This window comes from Carettochelys insculpta, chromosome 11, assembly GCF_033958435.1.
Source record: "Carettochelys insculpta isolate YL-2023 chromosome 11, ASM3395843v1, whole genome shotgun sequence".
Lineage (NCBI taxonomy): Eukaryota > Metazoa > Chordata > Testudines > Carettochelyidae > Carettochelys > Carettochelys insculpta.
Window position 1 is genome coordinate 16,256,556 of NC_134147.1, and position 18,896 is coordinate 16,275,451.

Here is an 18,896-nt window from a genome sequence, read left to right on the forward strand (position 1 = left end):
CAAGGTTAATAAACAGTTTATTTGCATTTTACAAGATCAATCTTCTTACATTCTCAATTAATTTGCCATTAAAGTGCTGAAAGATTTTTTTAAATCAAGATACGCTAACAGAAATTATAACAAATATCAGAAAAGTGGCCATCACAGATTTTTGCATGATAACTAAGAAAAGTCCTCTCTTATAATACAAATAATGAAACAAACATATGTCGACCACTAAGATGGTATCAGTTGCATTCAGCCAAAACATATACTGTAAAGGTTAGTTTTTTTATTGGTAAATTCTGTTTTTCTTCATGACATTTGTCATAAGCAGCCCAGGTTCTCTAGCTATAAATTAAACTGGGGGTACTTTTCTCACCATCACAACTACCAAAGCTAATAGAAACCACAGTTTTCTCTGATAAACACTCCAAATCATTTAAAACCCCACTTTATAAGGCAAAGTGACATATTTCAGTTGTATCTATATATTTTACAGTGTTTTCAATATATCCATTCTCAATATAGAAAAGTAAGCCCTGCAAATAAAAGCCAAAAGGTAATGAAAATGGAAACATTATTTCCACAAACCGACACTGAAAATATCCAGTAAAATAAAAAGGATATCAAAATAGCTTGCTAGTAAACTTAAGCTCTCAGCATTTAATGCACAAACCAAAGTCATGAACTTAAGGAAACTTTCAAATACGTCAGATGAACTGTGGCACAGACACTTGCTTTTAAAAATCTCCTCTCTTTTGGGTAGGCAACACAAACTCTAATATTTCACTAGGTGCCATTCATTTTATTGCTGAGATTGAAAAGTATTTGAAGCTATGAAATTTATATACAGACACACAGAAGATATATATATATACAGACATATATACACAGATGCTTTACTCTTTCTTTTTGGCAACGGTCAGTTCTACCACTGGCACTCGGAACCCCCCTTTTGTCCCGCTGTCATTACTCGAAGAGGAAGACAGGCGAGATTTCTTGGCCGTTAACGAGACCCCACTCCCTGGCATCTTTCCTGTTTCATCATCACTTCCAGTTACCTCATAAGATCCTTTAGTTTTTGACCCTATCCCCCCAAATGTTCCAAATTTCATCTTGGCCTGTTTTTCTTTCTCTGCTCCTGAGCTGCACTCAAACTCCAGGGTGCCAGTGGGGGTTGACTGGGAGGAATGTTCATCACTAAAGGAAGATGACCGATGATGTGGCTTTTTGCTTTTAAATAATGAAAACTTCCCTTTAGCTGAAGTGGCAGCGGCGTCCCCTCCCTCCAATTCACCCTCTGTAGAACCTAGACTTGCCTTGGAACTTTTCAAATCTCCTTTAGACCCTGAAACGGACACCGAGGCTTCCGGTGTGCCAACACTGGCACCTTTGCCTTTAGGTTTTGAAAAATTAAACTTTGGCATTTTAATTTTCGATTTCTTAAGTTTGGCATCTGGCTCTTCACACTCAGCCTCCACCCCACCTACCTGGAGACGAGCATCTGGCTGAGGGAAGTTAACATCAACCCCTACTTCTCTTCCCGTTACCTCATGTCCTGAATAAACGAATTTCGGCAATTTCAACTTGGGGAATGTCACTTTTCCTGATGCACTTTCTAAGTTACTTTGTGGAAAATTCACATCTATGCCAGGACTTTTGATTCCTACCTTGGGACCTTCCAGACCACCCTCTAGCTTTGGTCCAGAGACATGAAAACCACCTGCAACATTTGGCACTTTCATTTCTGCATCAAAACCAGAGGATGAAAGCTGTGGAGCTTTCATGTCTCCAGAAATGCCAAAACCTCCTTTGATTTTAGGCCCTTTCAAATTTACATCAAAATCCGACCCAGAAACTTTCGGAGTTGATACATTGAAGGCAGGACCTGTTAAACTGACATCAGGAGCATCAGCAGTAAAACCTACCCCAGAAACTTTCATGCCTTGGGAACCTGAAATATCACATTTGGGCAGTTGAACTGAAGGCATTTTAATATTTCCACCTGCACTTTTAATGCTGATATCTGGTGCTTCCACTCCAACTTTTGGGCCTTTAAGATCACCAGCAATATTAACATCACCCTTTAGGTTTGGTCCTTTTAATGTCATATCAATATCAGATGTGGAGATTTTTGGAGCTGAAACTTTAAGTGGCTGCATTTTAACTGTAGGCCCTTTCAACTCTCCATCAATCCCTGAGCCGGCAAGGTCTCCTTTAATTTGTGGTCCTTCAATATTCACACCCATGCCAGACCCCTCAACATGAGGACTAGAAATGCCAAACTGCGGGAGCTTCAGAGAAGGAAGTTTAATGGTGCCCCCTGGCCCTTCCAAGTTAACATCTGGCACATCTACAGCCACCTGGGGGGATTTAATGCCACCGGAAAGATCAAGATCTCCTTTTAACTTTGGTCCTTTCAAATTTACATCAAAATCTGGGGCAGAAATACCTAATGATGGCATTTTCACTGCAGGCCCTTTGATACCAAGATCTGGGGCCTTGACATGTATATCCATGCCTGGCATTTTCTTGCCCCCCTCAATTTGCGGGGCAGAAAATCCAGTTTCCCCTTCTATGCTCATATCTACTTGAGGTCCCTCCAAAGTTGGTGATTTAAACTTGGGCATTTTAAGCTTTCCTCCAAGGCCTTTTATATCAACATCTGGTGCATGTATGTCCACCTTTGGACCTGTAAGATCCCTAGAAGCATGCAGGTCTCCTTTTAGTTTTGGTCCTTTCAAGTTTACATCAAAATCAGGCCCAGAGACTTGGGGCATTGACAGGTTTACTGATGGCATAGTCACCTCAGGTCCCTTCAGTTTTGCATCTAGTCCTTCAGCTGCAGGAACACTGACACCTCCTTCGATACTTGGAGCTGAAACATCCATGCTTGCTGAGGGGAGCTGCACCTCCACTCCTTCCAAAGGCAAACCTGGTTTCCCTAGCGAGAACTTGGGAAATTTTAGTTTTCCTTCTGGACCTTGCAATTCTCCCGAGGGAAGACTGACATCACCTTTTACTTTTGGTCCTTTCAAGTTAATATCAAGATCAGATGCTGAGAATGAAGGAGCAGAGATGTCCACCGAAGGCAAATTCACTGTAGGTCCTTTCAGTTTGATGTCAGGGGCATTAATGTTTGCGTCAATACCTGGAATTCTCAGATCACCTTCCATTTTGGGACCAACTATATCAACATTTCCACTTGGAAGTTGGACCTTGGGTTTCTTAAGGTTGATATCAGGGCCTTCAATATTAACATCAGGGAAATTTGTTCTGATATTGGGGGCTGTAATGTCAAGACCTGGTGACTTTATGTCGCTTTTGATACCTGGTGTGGAAACTTCCAAATCAGGTGTTTTAAATTCTCCTTCCATTTTAGGAGCTGTCACAGAAGCATCAGCTTTGAACTTAGGTGACTTAATATCAAACTCAACATCTGGAAAGGAGATTTTCCCAAACATTGGTTTCTTTCCTTTGGGGGATTTGACATTAATATCTCCTTTTATAGTTGCATCTGGACCAGTTACATTCAGATCTAAATCAGAAGATTTCAAATTTATGTCAGTGTCACCACTGGGTAGATTCACATCAAATCCACCCTTCTTTCCTTTAATTTTAGGGCCACTCATATGAAGTTTTGGCATCTTAAATATGCTTTTCTTTCCTTTGCCAGAAATGCCAATATCAGGAGACTCCACATTCAGTTCGCCTTCTGGGACAGCAATATCCACTCCAGGAGATTTGATTTCTGTCTTGGGACTTTTAATTCCAAACCCAAATTTTGGTTTCTTAAATTTGGGAAGTTTAACATTTCCTTCAAGGCCCTCAGTGGTCACATCTGGACACTCAACATCAAGCTCAGGACTTTTAACTTCAAATTCTGGACCTTTGATATCAACTTCAGGACCTTTAAGATTACCTTCAATCTTGGGAAGAGAAACATCAAAGTCTCCCTTAATTTTATGACTTTTCAAATTTAAATCAATATCTGGCATAGAGATTTTAGGTGTCTTAAAATGCATCTCAGGCATCTTAAGTTTTGGCCCTTTCAGTTTTCCTTCTGGACCTTCAATGTCCAAATCAGGAGCTCCAACATCTATCTTGGGACCTGATATATCAACCTCTCCCTTTGGAAGACTTACATCAACGTCTACGCCATCCCCCTTGAGCCCAGGAGTACTGAATTTAGGCAGCTTCATTTTGGGTAATTTCAGTTTTCCCTCAGGACCATGAATATCAATTTCTGGTGCATCAATGTCCACTTTGGGTCCTTTGATATCAAATTCTGGACCTTTCAAATCACCCTCTATTTTTGGACCAGAAAGATCTATATCTCCTTTCAGTTTAGGTGCCTTTAGATTCAGGTCTACATCTGGCACAGAGATTTGAGGGGTTTTGATGTGCATTTCAGGCATCTTAAATTTGGGACCTTTCAGTTTTCCTCCAGCCCCTTCAATGTCAATATCAGGAGCATCTATGTCCAGTTTGGGGCCTTTAATGTCAAGTTCAGGACCCTTCAAATTCCCTTCTAACTTTGGAACAGAAACATCTATGTCTCCCTTCAGTTTAGGCCCTTTTAAATTCAAGTCAAAATCTGGCATGGAGATTTTGGGTGCTTTCATATGCATTTCAGGCATTTTAAATTTAGGACCTTTCAGTTTTCCTTCTGGACCTTCAATGTCAACATCAGGAACATCAACAGACATTTTGGGGGGTTTAATTTCGATCTCAGGACCTTTTAAATCACCTTCTGTCTTAGGGACAGAAATATCCATGTCTCCTTTAACTTTAGGCCCTTTTAAATTTAAATCAATGTCAGGCATGGATATTTTAGGTGCCTTGATATTCATTTCAGGCATCTTAAATTTTGGACCTTTCCATTTTCCTTCAGGCCCTTCAATATCCAAATCAGGGGCATCAATGTCTACCTTAGGACCCGAAACATTTACATCCACATCTGGGCCTTCCCCTTTGAACCCAGGCATGCTGAATTTAGGCAGCTTCATGTGGGGCATTTTCAGTTTTCCTTCTGGGCCATGAATATCGATGTCTGGTGCATCAATATCCACTTTGGGACCTTTGATATCAATTTCAGGACCTTTCAAATCCCCTTCCAACTTAGGTGCAGAAATATCTAGGTCTCCTTTTAGCTTAGGGCCTTTGCGGTTGAAGTCCACATCAGGCATTGATATTTTGGGTGCCTTAATATGCATATCAGGCATCTTAAATTTGGGACCTTTCCATTTTCCTTCTGGGCCCTCAACTTCCACATCAGGGGTATCTATGTCCAATTTGGGACCTTTAATATCGACTTCCGGGCCTTTCAAATCTCCTTCCACTTTTGCAACAGAAACATCCACATCTCCCTTCAATTTGGGCCCCTTTAAATTCAGATCAAAATCTGGCATGGAGATTTTAGGTGCTTTAAAATGCATGTCGGGCATCTTAAATTTGGGGCCCTTCCACTTCCCTTCTGGACCTTCAATCTCCACATCAGGGACATCTACATCCACTTTAGGACCTTTGAGATCAAGTTCTGGGCCTTTCAAATCCCCTTCTACTTTTGGAACAGAAACATCCACATCCCCCTGCAGTTTAGGACCTTTCAAATTCAAATCAACGTCTGGCATGGAGATTTTAGGAACATTAAAATGCATTTCAGGCATCTTAAATTTGGGACCTTTCAACTTTCCCTCTGGACCTTCAATATTCAAATCTGGGGCATCTATGTCTACTTTGGGGGCAGAAATATCCACCTCCCCCGTTGGAAGTTTCACGTCCACATCAGGGCCCTCCCCTTTGAACCCAGGGATGCCAAATTTGGGCATTTTGAATTTAGGCATTTTCAGTTTACCTTCTGGGCCATGAATATCCACATCAGGAACATCAACATCCAGTTTGGGGCCTTTGATATCAAACTCAGGACCTTTCAAATCTCCTTCCATACTAGGTCCAGAAACATCCATATCTCCCTTGATTTTAGGACCCTTCAAATTCAGATCAAAGTCTGGCATGGAGATTTTAGGTGCTTTAAAATGCATGTCGGGCATCTTAAATCTGGGGCCTTTCCATTTCCCATCTGGACCTTCAATCTCCACATCGGGGGCATCTAGGTCCAACTTGGGGCCCTTGATATCAACTTCTGGGCCTTTCAAATCCCCTTCTAATTTTGGAACAGAAACATCCACATCCCCCTTCAATTTAGGGCCCTTCAAATTCAAATCAATATCTGGCATGGAGATTTTAGGTGCCTTGATGTGCATCTCTGGCATCTTAAATTTAGGACCCTTCAGTTTTCCCTCTGGTCCCTCAATGTCAAGATCTGGAGCGTCTATGTCCAATTTGGGACCTTTAATATCAACTTCTGGGCCTTTGATATCCCCTTCCAATTTTGGAACAGAAACATCCACATCTCCCTTCAATTTGGGCCCTTTTAAATTCAGATCAAAGTCTGGCATGGAGATTTTAGGTGCTTTAAAATGCATGTCGGGCATCTTAAATTTGGGGCCTTTCCATTTTCCATCTGGACCTTCAATCTCCACATCAGGGGCATCTATGTCAACTTTGGGACCTTTGATATCGACTTCAGGGCCTTTCAAATCACCTTCCAATTTTGGAACGGAAACATCCACATCCCCCTTCAATTTAGGTCCTTTCAGATTCAAATCAATGTCTGGCATGGAGATTTTAGGAACATTGAAATGCATTTCAGGCATCTTAAATTTAGGACCTTTCAACTTTCCTTCAGGACCTTCAATATCAATATCAGGGGCATCTAAGTCAACTTTGGGGCCTTTGATATCAAACTCAGGACCTTTCAAATCCCCCTCCACTTTAGGTCCGGAAACATCCATATCTCCCTTGATTTTAGGACCCTTCAAATTCAGATCAAAGTCTGGCATGGAGATTTTAGGTGCTTTAAAATGCATGTCGGGCATCTTAAATTTGGGGCCTTTCCATTTCCCATCTGGACCTTCAATCTCCACATCGGGGGCATCTAGGTCCAGGTTGGGGCCCTTGATATCAACTTCTGGGCCCTTCAAATCCCCTTCTAATTTTGGAACAGAAACATCCACATCCCCCTTCAATTTAGGACCCTTCATATTCAAATCAATATCTGGCATGGAGATTTTAGGTGCCTTGATGTGCATTTCTGGCATCTTAAATTTAGGACCCTTCAGTTTTCCCTCTGGTCCCTCAATGTCAAGATCTGGAGCGTCTATGTCCAATTTGGGACCTTTAATATCAACTTCTGGGCCTTTGATATCCCCTTCCAATTTTGGAACAGAAACATCCACATCTCCCTTCAATTTGGGCCCTTTTAAATTCAGATCAAAGTCTGGCATGGAGATTTTAGGTGCTTTAAAATGCATGTCGGGCATCTTAAATTTGGGGCCTTTCCATTTTCCATCTGGACCTTCAATCTCCACATCAGGGGCATCTATGTCAACTTTGGGACCTTTGATATCGACTTCAGGGCCTTTCAAATCACCTTCCAATTTTGGAACTGAAACATCCACATCCCCCTTCAATTTAGGGCCTTTCAAATTCAAATCAATGTCTGGCATGGAGATTTTAGGAACATTAAAATGCATTTCAGGCATCTTAAACTTGGGGCCTTTCACTTTGCCCTCAGGACCTTCTACTTCCAAATCTGGAGCATCAATGTCTATCTTGGGACCTGAAACATCCACTTCCCCCTTTGGTAGGTTTACATCTACATCTGGTCCATCTCCTTTAAGCCCAGTCATGCCGAATTTAGGCATTTTTAGTTTGGGTATTTTGAGTTTACCTTCTGGGCCATGAATATTGATGTCTGGTGCCTCCATTTCTATATGGGGGCTTTTGATGTCAGTTTCAGGCCCTTTTAAATCCCCTTCTAGCTTTGGGCAAGAAACATCTAAGTCTCCTTTCAGTTTAGGACTTTTTAGATTTAACTCCACATCTGGCATTGACACTTTAGGTGATGAAATACTCAGGAATGGCATTTTAAATTTGGATCCCTTTGCTTTCCCCTGAATGTCCACATCTGGAGCATTCACATCCACCTTTGGCCCAGATATATCAATATCTGATTTCTTAAGTTTCACATCCACATCAGGGGTCTGAACTTTAGGGCCAGAAAAACTGAATTTAGGAAGTTTAAATCTAGATTTTTTGGTCTTTCCTTCTATATCAAGTTTTGGGACATCAAGATCCATATCTGGTCCTTTCACTTCAATACTGGGACCTTTCAGATCACCCTCTGCTTTGGGAACAGCAATATCCATATCTCCCTTCAGCTTAGAACCCTTCAAATTTAAATCAATATCAGGCATGGAGATTTTAGGAACATTAAAATGCATATCAGGCTTTTTAAATTTAGGACCTTTCAGTTTTCCTTCTGGACCCTCAATATCTAAATCAGGCGCCTCAATATCTACTTTTGGGCCTGAGATATCAATGTTGCCTTTCGGCAGGCTTACATCGACATCTGGTCCCTCCCCTTTGAACCCGGGCATTCCAAATTTGGGCATTTTGAATTTAGGCATTTTGAGTTTACCCTCTGGACCATGAAGATCCACATCTGGTGCATCAAGGTCAACCTTGGGGCCTTTGATGTCAAAATCAGGCCCCTTCAAATCACCTTCAATCTTTGGAAGAGACACATCCATATCTCCTTTCACTTTAGGACCCTTCAAGTGTAAATCAACATCTGGCATGGAGATTTTGGGTGCCTTGATGTGCATTTCAGGCATCTTTAATTTTGGACCTTTCAGATTTCCTTCGGGACCCTCAATATCCAAATCGGGAGCATCAATGTCCACTTTTGGGCCTGAGATATCAATCTCCCCTTTCGGAAGACTTACATCGACATCAGGTCCCTCCCCTTTGAACCCGGGCATTCCAAATTTGGGCATTTTGAATTTAGGCATCTTGAGTTTACCCTCTGGACCATGAAGATCCACATCTGGTGCATCAAGGTCAACTTTGGGACCTTTGATATCAAAATCAGGCCCTTTCAAATCACCTTCAATCTTTGGAACAGAAACATCCATGTCCCCCTTCAGCTTAGGGCCTTTCAAGTGTAAATCAACATCTGGCATGGATATTTTGGGTGCCTTGATGTGCATTTCAGGCATCTTAAATTTGGGACCTTTCAACTTTCCTTCAGGACCTTCGATGTTCAAATCTGGGGCCTCTATGTCTACTGAGGGCCCAGAAATATCTACCTCCCCCTTTGGAAGCTTCACATCCACATCAGGGCCTTCCCCTTTGAACCCAGGGATGCCAAATTTGGGCATTTTGAATTTAGGCATTTTGAGTTTACCCTCTGGGCCATGAAGATCCACATCTGGAGCATCAATGTCAACTTTGGGGCCTTTGATGTCAAAATCAGGCCCCTTCAAATCCCCTTCTATCTTTGGAACAGAAACATCCACGTCCCCCTTCACTTTAGGGCCTTTAAGGTTCAAATCAAAGTCTGGCATGGAGATTTTAGGTGCCTTGATGTGCATTTCAGGCATCTTAAATTTCGGGCCTTTCCATTTTCCATCTGGGCCCTCTATATCAACATCAGGAACATCAACATCCAGTTTGGGGCCTTTGATATCAACCTCAGGCCCTCTCAAATCACCCTCAATCTTTGGTACAGAAACATCCATGTCTCCTTTTACTTTAGGCCCTTTCAGATTCAAATCAAAGTCTGGCATTGAGATTTTAGGTGCCTTGATGTGCATTTCAGGCATCTTAAATTTGGGGCCTTTCAGCTTTGCCTCTGGACATTCAAGGTTCACATCTGGAGCATCTATGTCTACCTTGGGCCCAGATATATCCACCTCCCCCTTTGGAAGCCTCACATCCACCTCTGGTCCTTCCCCTTTGATCCCAGGCATGCCAAATTTGGGCATTTTGAATTTAGGCATTTTGAGTTTACCCTCTGGGCCATGAAGATCCACATCTGGTGCATCAAGGTCAACTTTGGGTCCTTTGATGTCAAAATCAGGCCCTTTTAAATCACCCTCAATTTTTGGAACAGAAACATTCAAATCTCCCTTTAGTTTAGGGCTTTTCAAATTCAAATCAATGTCTGGCATGGAGATTTTGGGTGCCTTAATGTGCATTTCAGGCATCTTAAATTTAGGACCTTTCAGTTTTCCTTCTGGACCCTCAATATCGAAATCAGGAGCCTCAATGTCTATTTTTGGGCCTGATAAATCAATGTCCCCTTTCGGAAGGCTTGCTTCAACATCTGGTCCCTCCCCTTTGAAACCAGGTATTCCAAATTTGGGCATTTTGAATTTAGGCATCTTGAGTTTACCCTCTGGACCATGAAGATCCACATCTGGTGCATCAAGGTCAACTTTTGGGCCCTTGATGTCAAAATCAGGCCCCTTCAAATCACCTTCAATCTTTGGTACAGAAACATCCACGTCCCCCTTCAGTTTAGGGCCTTTCAGATTCAAATCAAAGTCTGGCATGGAGATTTTAGGTGCCTTAATGTGCATTTCAGGCATCTTAAATTTGGGGCCTTTCCATTTTCCTTCAGGACCTTCAATATCCACATCCGGTGCATCAATGTCAACTTTGGGGCCTTTGATGTCAAAATCAGGCCCCTTCAAATCCCCTTCTATCTTTGGAACAGAAACATCCACGTCCCCCTTCACTTTAGGGCCTTTAAGGTTCAAATCAAAGTCTGGCATGGAGATTTTAGGTGCCTTGATGTGCATTTCAGGCATCTTAAATTTCGGGCCTTTCCATTTTCCATCTGGGCCCTCTATATCAACATCAGGAACATCAACATCCAGTTTGGGGCCTTTGATATCAACCTCAGGCCCTTTCAAATCACCCTCAATCTTTGGTGCAGAAACATCCATGTCTCCTTTTACTTTAGGCCCTTTCAGATTCAAATCAAAGTCTGGCATTGAGATTTTAGGTGCCTTGATGTGCATTTCAGGCATCTTAAATTTGGGGCCTTTCAGCTTTGCCTCTGGACATTCAAGGTTCACATCTGGAGCATCTAAGTCTACCTTGGGCCCAGATATATCCACCTCCCCCTTTGGAAGCTTCACATCCACCTCTGGTCCTTCCCCTTTGATCCCAGGCATGCCAAATTTGGGCATTTTGAATTTAGGCATTTTGAGTTTACCCTCTGGGCCATGAAGATCCACATCTGGTACATCAATGTCAACTTTGGGTCCTCTGATGTCAAAATCAGGCCCTTTTAAATCACCCTCAATTTTTGGAACAGAAACATCCAAATCTCCCTTTAGTTTAGGGCTTTTCAAATTCAAATCAATGTCTGGCATGGAGATTTTGGGTGCCTTAATGTGCATTTCAGGCATCTTAAATTTAGGACCTTTCAGTTTTCCTTCTGGACCCTCAATATCAAAATCAGGAGCCTCAATGTCTATTTTTGGGCCTGATAAATCAATGTCCCCTTTCGGAAGGCTTGCTTCAACATCTGGTCCCTCCCCTTTGAAACCAGGTATTCCAAATTTGGGCATTTTGAATTTAGGCATCTTGAGTTTACCCTCTGGACCATGAAGATCCAAATCTGGAGCATCAATGTCAACTTTGGGGCCTTTGATGTCAAAATCAGGCCCCTTCAAATCCCCTTCTATCTTTGGAACAGAAACATCCACGTCCCCCTTCACTTTAGGGCCTTTAAGGTTCAAATCAAAGTCTGGCATGGAGATTTTAGGTGCCTTGATGTGCATTTCAGGCATCTTAAATTTCGGGCCTTTCCATTTTCCATCTGGGCCCTCTATATCAACATCAGGAACATCAACATCCAGTTTGGGGCCTTTGATATCAACCTCAGGCCCTTTCAAATCTCCTTTTAGTTTTGGTTTAGAAACATCCACATCCCCCTTCACTTTAGGGCCTTTCAGGTTCAAATCAAAGTCTGGCATGGAGATTTTAGGTGCTTTGATGTGCATTTCAGGCATCTTAAATTTGGGGCCTTTCCATTTTCCCTCAGGACCTTCAATATCCACCTCTGGAGCATCAATGTCTAATTTGGGACCTTTGATATCAAGCTCAGGGCCTTTCAAATCTCCTTCTACTTTTGGTACAGAAACATCCACATCTCCCTTCAGTTTAGGGCCTTTCAAATTCAAATCAACATCTGGCATCGAAATTTTAGGTGCCTTGATGTGCATTTCAGGCATCTTAAATTTTGGGCCTTTAAGCTTTGCCTCTGGACATTCAAGGTTTACATCTGGAGCATCTAAGTCTACCTTGGGCCCAGAAATATCCACCTCCCCTTTTGGAAGCTTCACATCCACCTCTGGTCCTTCCCCTTTGAACCCAGGCATGCCAAATTTGGGCATTTTGAATTTAGGCATTTTGAATTTACCCTCTGGGCCATGAAGATCCACATCAGGAACATCAACATCTAGCTTGGGGCCTTTGATGTCAAACTCGGGACCCTTCAATTCACCCTCAGTTTTGGGTACAGCAACGTCCACATCTCCCTTCAGTTTAGGGCCTTTCAAATTGAAATCAATGTCTGGCATGGAGATTTTAGGTGCCTTGATGTTCATTTCAGGCATCTTAAACTTGGGTCCTTTCAACTTTCCTTCAGGACCTTCAATATCCAAATCTGGAGCATCAATATCTATCTTGGGACCAGAAATATCCACATCCCCCTTTGGTAGCTTCACATCCACCTCTGGTCCTTCCCCTTTGAACCCAGGCATGCCAAATTTGGGCATTTTGAATTTAGGCATTTTGAATTTACCCTCTGGGCCATGAAGATCCACATCACGAACATCAACATCCAGCTTGGGGCCTTTGATGTCAAACTCGGGACCCTTCAAATCACCCTCAATATTTGGAACAGAAACATCCACATCCCCCTTCAGTTTAGGACCTTTCAAATTCAAATCAACGTCTGGCATGGAGATTTTGGGTGCTTTGATGTGCATTTCAGGCATCTTAAATCTGGGGCCTTTCAACTTACCCTCTGGGCCCTCTATGTCAATATCAGGAACATCAACATCCAATTTGGGGCCTTTGATATCAACCTCAGGCCCTTTCAAATCACCCTCAATCTTTGGCACAGAAACATCCACATCCCCCTTTACTCTAGGGCCTTTCAGATTCAAATCAAAGTCTGGCATGGAGATTTTAGGTGCTTTGATGTGCATTTCAGGCATCTTAAATTTGGGGCCTTTCCATTTTCCATCAGGACCTTCAATATCCACATTAGGAGCATCAATGTCCACTTTGGGACCTTTGATATCAACCTGAGGTCCTTTCAAATCACCTTCTAGTTTTGGTACATCAACATCTACATCCCCCTTCAATTTAGGGCCTTTCAGATTCAAATCAAAATCTGGCATGGTGATTTTAGGTGCCTTGATATTCATTTCAGGCATCTTAAATTTTGGACCTTTCAATTTTCCCTCTGGGCCCGCTATATCAACATCAGGAACATTAACATCCAGTTTGGGGCCTTTGATATCAACCTCAGGCCCTTTCAAATCACCCTCAATCTTTGGTGCAGAAACATCCATGTCTCCTTTTACTTTAGGCCCTTTCAGATTCAAATCAAAGTCTGGCATTGAGATTTTAGGTGCCTTGATGTGCATTTCAGGCATCTTAAATTTGGGGCCTTTCAGCTTTGCCTCTGGACATTCAAGGTTCACATCTGGAGCATCTAAGTCTACCTTGGGCCCAGATATATCCACCCCCCCCTTTGGTAGCTTCACATCCACCTCTGGTCCTTCCCCTTTGATGCCAGGCATGCTAAATTTGGGCATTTTGAATTTAGGCATTTTGAATTTACCCTCTGGGCCATGAAGATCCACATCTGGTACATCAATGTCAACTTTGGGGCCTTGGACGTGAAATTCTGGACTCTTCAAGTCACCTTCTATCTTTGGAACAGAAACATCCACATCTCCCTTCATTTTGGGACCTTTTAAGTTTAAGTCAATGTCTGGCATGGATATTTTTGGTGCTTTGATGTTCATTTCAGGCATCTTAAATTTGGGACCTTTCAGCTTTCCTTCTGGACCCTCAATATCCAATTCTGGAGCATCAATGTCTATACTGGGACCAGAAATATCCACTTCCTCTTTTGGAAGCTTGACATCCACCTCTGGTCCTTCCCCTTTGAATCCAGGTATGCTGAATTTGGGCATTTTGAATTTGGGCATTCTGAATTTACCCTCTGTGCCATGAATATCCACATCTGGTGCATCAATATCAACTTTGGGTCCTTTGAAATCAATATCTGGACCTTTCAAATCACCTTCCAGTTTAGGAGCTGAGAGATCCACCTCCCCTTTTATTTTAGGGGCTTTTAAATTCAGATCAACATCAGGAGCAGAGATTTTGGGGGCCTTGATATGCATTTCAGGCATCTTAAATTTGGGACCTCTGAGTTTTCCTTCTGGCCCTTCAATGTTGATGTCAGGGGTTTCTATGTCCAGTTTGGGGCCTTTTATATCAACCTCAGGTCCCTTCAAGTCACTTTCTATCTTTGGGACAGAAATATCCACGTCTCCCTTCAGTTTGGGCCCTTTTAGATGCAAGTCCACGTCGGGCATGGATATTTTTGATGGTGACATTTTCCAAGAAGGCATTGAGAATTTAGGTCCTTTCAGTTTTCCTTCAGGACACTCAAGATCCACATCAGGAGCCTCAATGTCTAGTTTTGGCCCTTTTATATCAATGTCAGGTCCTGTCAAATCACCTTCTAGTTTTGGAACAGTGACGTCCATTTCACCCTTCACTTTTGGTGCCTTGAGATTCAGGTCCACATCTGGCATGGAGATTTTAGGTGCTTTAATATTCAGTTTAGGCATTTTAAATTTAGGTCCTTTCCATTTGCCTTCTGGGCCTTCAATGTCCAGTTCTGGAGCTTCTATATCTACCTTGGGGGCTGAAATGTCAGCCTCTGCCTGTGGCAGGGTTACATCTATATCAGGTCCTTCCAGTTTAGGGCCTGATACATTAAACTGAGGCATCTTCATTTTGGGCATTTTCAGTTTTCCACCTAAACCTGGTAGTTCAATATCTGGTTCATTAATATCTATTGAGGGGGCTTTGATGTCAACATCAGGACCTTTCAAACCACTTTCAACATTTGGAATGGAAACATCTATGTCTCCTTTCAGTTTGGGACCTTTCAAATTTAGGTTAATGTCTGGCATGGAGATTTTAGGAGTCTTGATGTGCATTTCAGGCACCTTAAATTTGGGGCCTTTCATTTTAACTTCCGGTCCTTCAATGTCCAAATCTGGAGTGTCAATATCCACTTTGGGACCAGAAATATCCACCTTTCCCTTAGGAAGGCACACATCCATGTCAGGGCTCTCTTCTTTCAATCCAGACGTGCCAAACTTTGGAAACTTCATTTTTGGCATTTTCAGTTTGGCTTCTGGACATTCAAGGTCAATATCAGGAACATCAGTACCAGCTGTGGGTCCTTTAATGTCAATGCTGGGTCCTTTAAAATCACCTCCCATCTTTGGAACAGAAACATCCACTTCTCCTTTCAGTTTAGGTGCCTTCAGATTCAGGTCAACATCTGACATGGAAAATTTGGGGGCCTTAATGTTCATTTTAGGCATCCTAAATTTGGGGCCTTTAAGTTTGTCTTCCGGACATTCCAAGTCCACATCAGGCATGTCTATATCCATTTGGGGACCTTCAATACCAATTTGGGGACCCTTAATGTCAATGCTGGGTCCCTTCAAATCACCTTCCATCTTTGGAACAGAGATATCAGTGTCTAATTTGGGACCGGAAATACCCACATCCCCTTTTGGCAGTGTTATATCTATGTCTGGTCCCTCCCCTTTCAGCCCAGGTACACCAAATTTCGGCATTTTCAGTTTAGGCATTTTCAGTTTACCATCTGGGCCGTGGATATCCACATCTGGTGCATCAAGGTCCATTTTGGGTCCTTTAATGTCAATTCCAGGAGCCTTCAACTCCCCTTTCAGCTCTGGCACTGAAACATCCACATCGCCTTTCAGTTTAGGACTCTTCAGATTCAAATTGATGTCAGGCATGGAGATTTTAGGGGTCTTGATGTGCATTTCAGGCATCTTAAATTTGGGGCCTTTCAGGTGTCCTTCTGGCCCTTCAATGTCCAAACCTGGAGCATCAATGTCTATCTTGGGACCAGAAATATCCACCTCCCCCTTTGGAAGTGTAACATCCACACCTGGTCCCTCCCCTTTCAGCCCAGGCACACCAAATTTAGGCATTTTCAATTTAGGCATTTTCAGCTTACCCTCAGGGCCATGAAGATCCACAGCTGGTGCATCAAGGTCAACTTTGGGGCCTTTAAGGTCTAATTCAGGACCTTTCAAATCACCTTTTATTTTTGGAACAGAGACATCCATGTCTCCTTTCAGTTTAGGACTCTTCAAATTCAAACCAATGTCTGGCATGGAGATTTTTGGTGTCTTGACGTGCATTTCAGGCATCTTAAATTTGGGGCCTTTTACTTTTCCCTCGGGTCCTTCAACATCCAGACCTGGAGCATCAGTTTGTAGCTTGGGAACGGAAATATCCACCTCCCCCTTTGGAAGTGTAACATCCACATCTGGTGCTTCCCCTTTCAGCCCAGGCGCACTGAACTTTGGCATTTTCAGTTTAGGCATTTTCAGTTTACCATCTGGGCCGTGGACATCCACATCTGGCACATCAATGTCCACTTTGGGTCCTTTAATGTCAATTCCAGGAGCCTTCAACTCCCCTTTCAGCTCTGGCACTGAAACATCCACATCGCCTTTCAGTTTAGGACTCTTCAGATTCAAATCGATGTCAGGCATGGAGATTTTAGGGGTCTTGATGTGCATTTCAGGCATCTTAAATTTGGGGCCTTTCAGGTGTCCTTCTGGCCCTTTAGTGTCAATGTCAGGAGCATCTATACCTAGTTTGGGACCTTTGATGTCAATCTGAGGTCCCTTTAAATCTCCTCCTATCTGTGGAACAGAAACATCCACGTCTCCCTTCAGTTTAGGCCCTTTCAGAGTCACATCCACATCCGGCACGGATACTTTTGACGGTGAAGTTTTCCAAGAAGGCACTGAGAATGTGGGTCCTTTCAGCTGACCTTCAGGACTTACAAGGTCAATGCCAGGAGTGTCAATGTCTAGTTTCGGGCCTTTAATGTCCACAGTGGGCCCTTTCAGATCCCCTTTGATGCTGGGCCCTGAAATACCCACATCTCCCTTCAGGTTAGGGCCTTTCAGACTCAGGTCCACATCTGACATAGAGATTTTTGGTGTCTGGCTAATTAATTCAGGCTTCCTGAATTTGGGGACTTTCCACTCTCTTCCAGTGTCTGTATCTGGCATGCTGATGTCTACCTTCGGACCAGCAACAGCAACTTCCCCTTTTGGAAGAGTCACATCCACACCAGAACCTTCCCCTTTGAAATCTGATGCAGTAAATTTAGGAAATTTCATTGAGGGCAATTTTATTTTGCTTTCACCACCCTGAATATCAATATCGGGAGCCGCAAGATCAATCTTTGGGCCCTTCACACCAACTGTGGGGCCTTCTAGTGTTGGAGAGGACACTTCTACTGTGCCCTTCAACTGAGGTCCTTTGAGAGCCAAACCCACGTCTGGCTTTGCAATGTCAACACCTTCCCCTGTAATATCCAGGGGAGGAGCCTGTATCTTTGGTGCGTAAATATCTACACCTGCTTGTGGTGCTTGAACATCAATATCAGAAGCTGCAGGCGAGATGCCAAATTTAGGCATCTTCATTACAGGCAATTTTATTTTTCCAATGTCAATTCCTGGAGCTTTAATGTCCTGCATATCACATTCAATGCTGGAAGTAGGCACATCCACCCCTGGTGCTTTGATATCTCCTTGAATCTTAGGGCCAGAAATGTCAACTGAGGGACCCTTGACTTTTGAAAATGATACATCAACTTTGGGACCTTCTGTTTCACTTCTTATCTGGGAGCCGGAAATATCCAATTGTGGCAGTTTGCCTCCTGGAACTTTGGTTTTCACATCTATGCCCAAATTGCCCCTTTTTTCAATTACTTTAGGGCCTGTAATATGAATATTTGTATCCAGGTTTCCCCTCTGACCATTTGCTTCAATTCCGGACACGTCAGGGGCACCAATGTCCAGCCTTTTGGTTGATGATTCAACTGTTGGTCCAGAATATGAGATGCCACCAGGTCTACCTTTAACCCCCACACTAAAGTCTGTTGTTTGTATTGTTTTCCCAGACAAATCCACCTGCGGTATTTTGATCACAGTTTTCGCAGGTTCTTTTTCAATTTCCGTTGTGGCTATATGGGTGAGTTGATGGCTCGGAATCTTAACTTTAAATTCAGGGCTGCTGATGTCAATCTCCTTCACCCCCTCATGTCCAGTGACATCTACAGTGTACGCTGTGACCTTTTTGGTGACGGTAATGGTTCTGCTTTCTGTGTGTTCAGCTTCTGCTGCATCTTCCGACTTCAGACGTGGTTTAATTTTCGTTGTGTAAATTCTCCTGTACTCTTCATCATCCCCACTCTGGAAATAAGAGACATTGCTTAACATCGGAGCGCCCCACGGAGAGATGCGAAGGAGAAGGGGGAGACTGGCTAGTGCTGCCGCAAAGTAACATATGCAGATAATCATTGGAATTGACTCCCTCCTGAAGAGTTGCAGTTTGCATCTCCTTTGTTCAGGGGTGTTGCTGTGGCAAAGGGTCAAGTCACCCTGAGTCGTGTTGCTCTTTGCTGCAGGCAGCTGCACATTCACAAGAGCTGCTGCCCCCACCAAGAAGCTAACTCAGTATGCCTCGCTCGCCCTGCTTTCCTCCCCACCTCCTCAGTGACCTCTCAGGGGTATTAGGCATCTTTCTGCAATACCCTCTCTGGCTGGGAGGATTCCTGACATCAGAGGTGGCAGCCAGAATTCTGCAGTGGAATAATTCCATTTAGCTCT

General features: G+C 43.1%; 1 protein-coding gene across 1 annotated transcript in view; it reads right to left on the bottom strand.

The window, feature by feature from the left end:
- AHNAK (AHNAK nucleoprotein) overlaps nucleotides 1-18,896 on the bottom strand; it is a 39,657-nt gene continuing 20,761 nt past the window's right edge. The window contains exon 5 of the mRNA XM_075006116.1: nucleotides 1-18,479. Coding sequence (XP_074862217.1) covers nucleotides 882-18,479 — 17,598 coding nt within the window. The 3' untranslated portion in view covers nucleotides 1-881. The remainder of the gene's footprint in view (nucleotides 18,480-18,896) is intronic.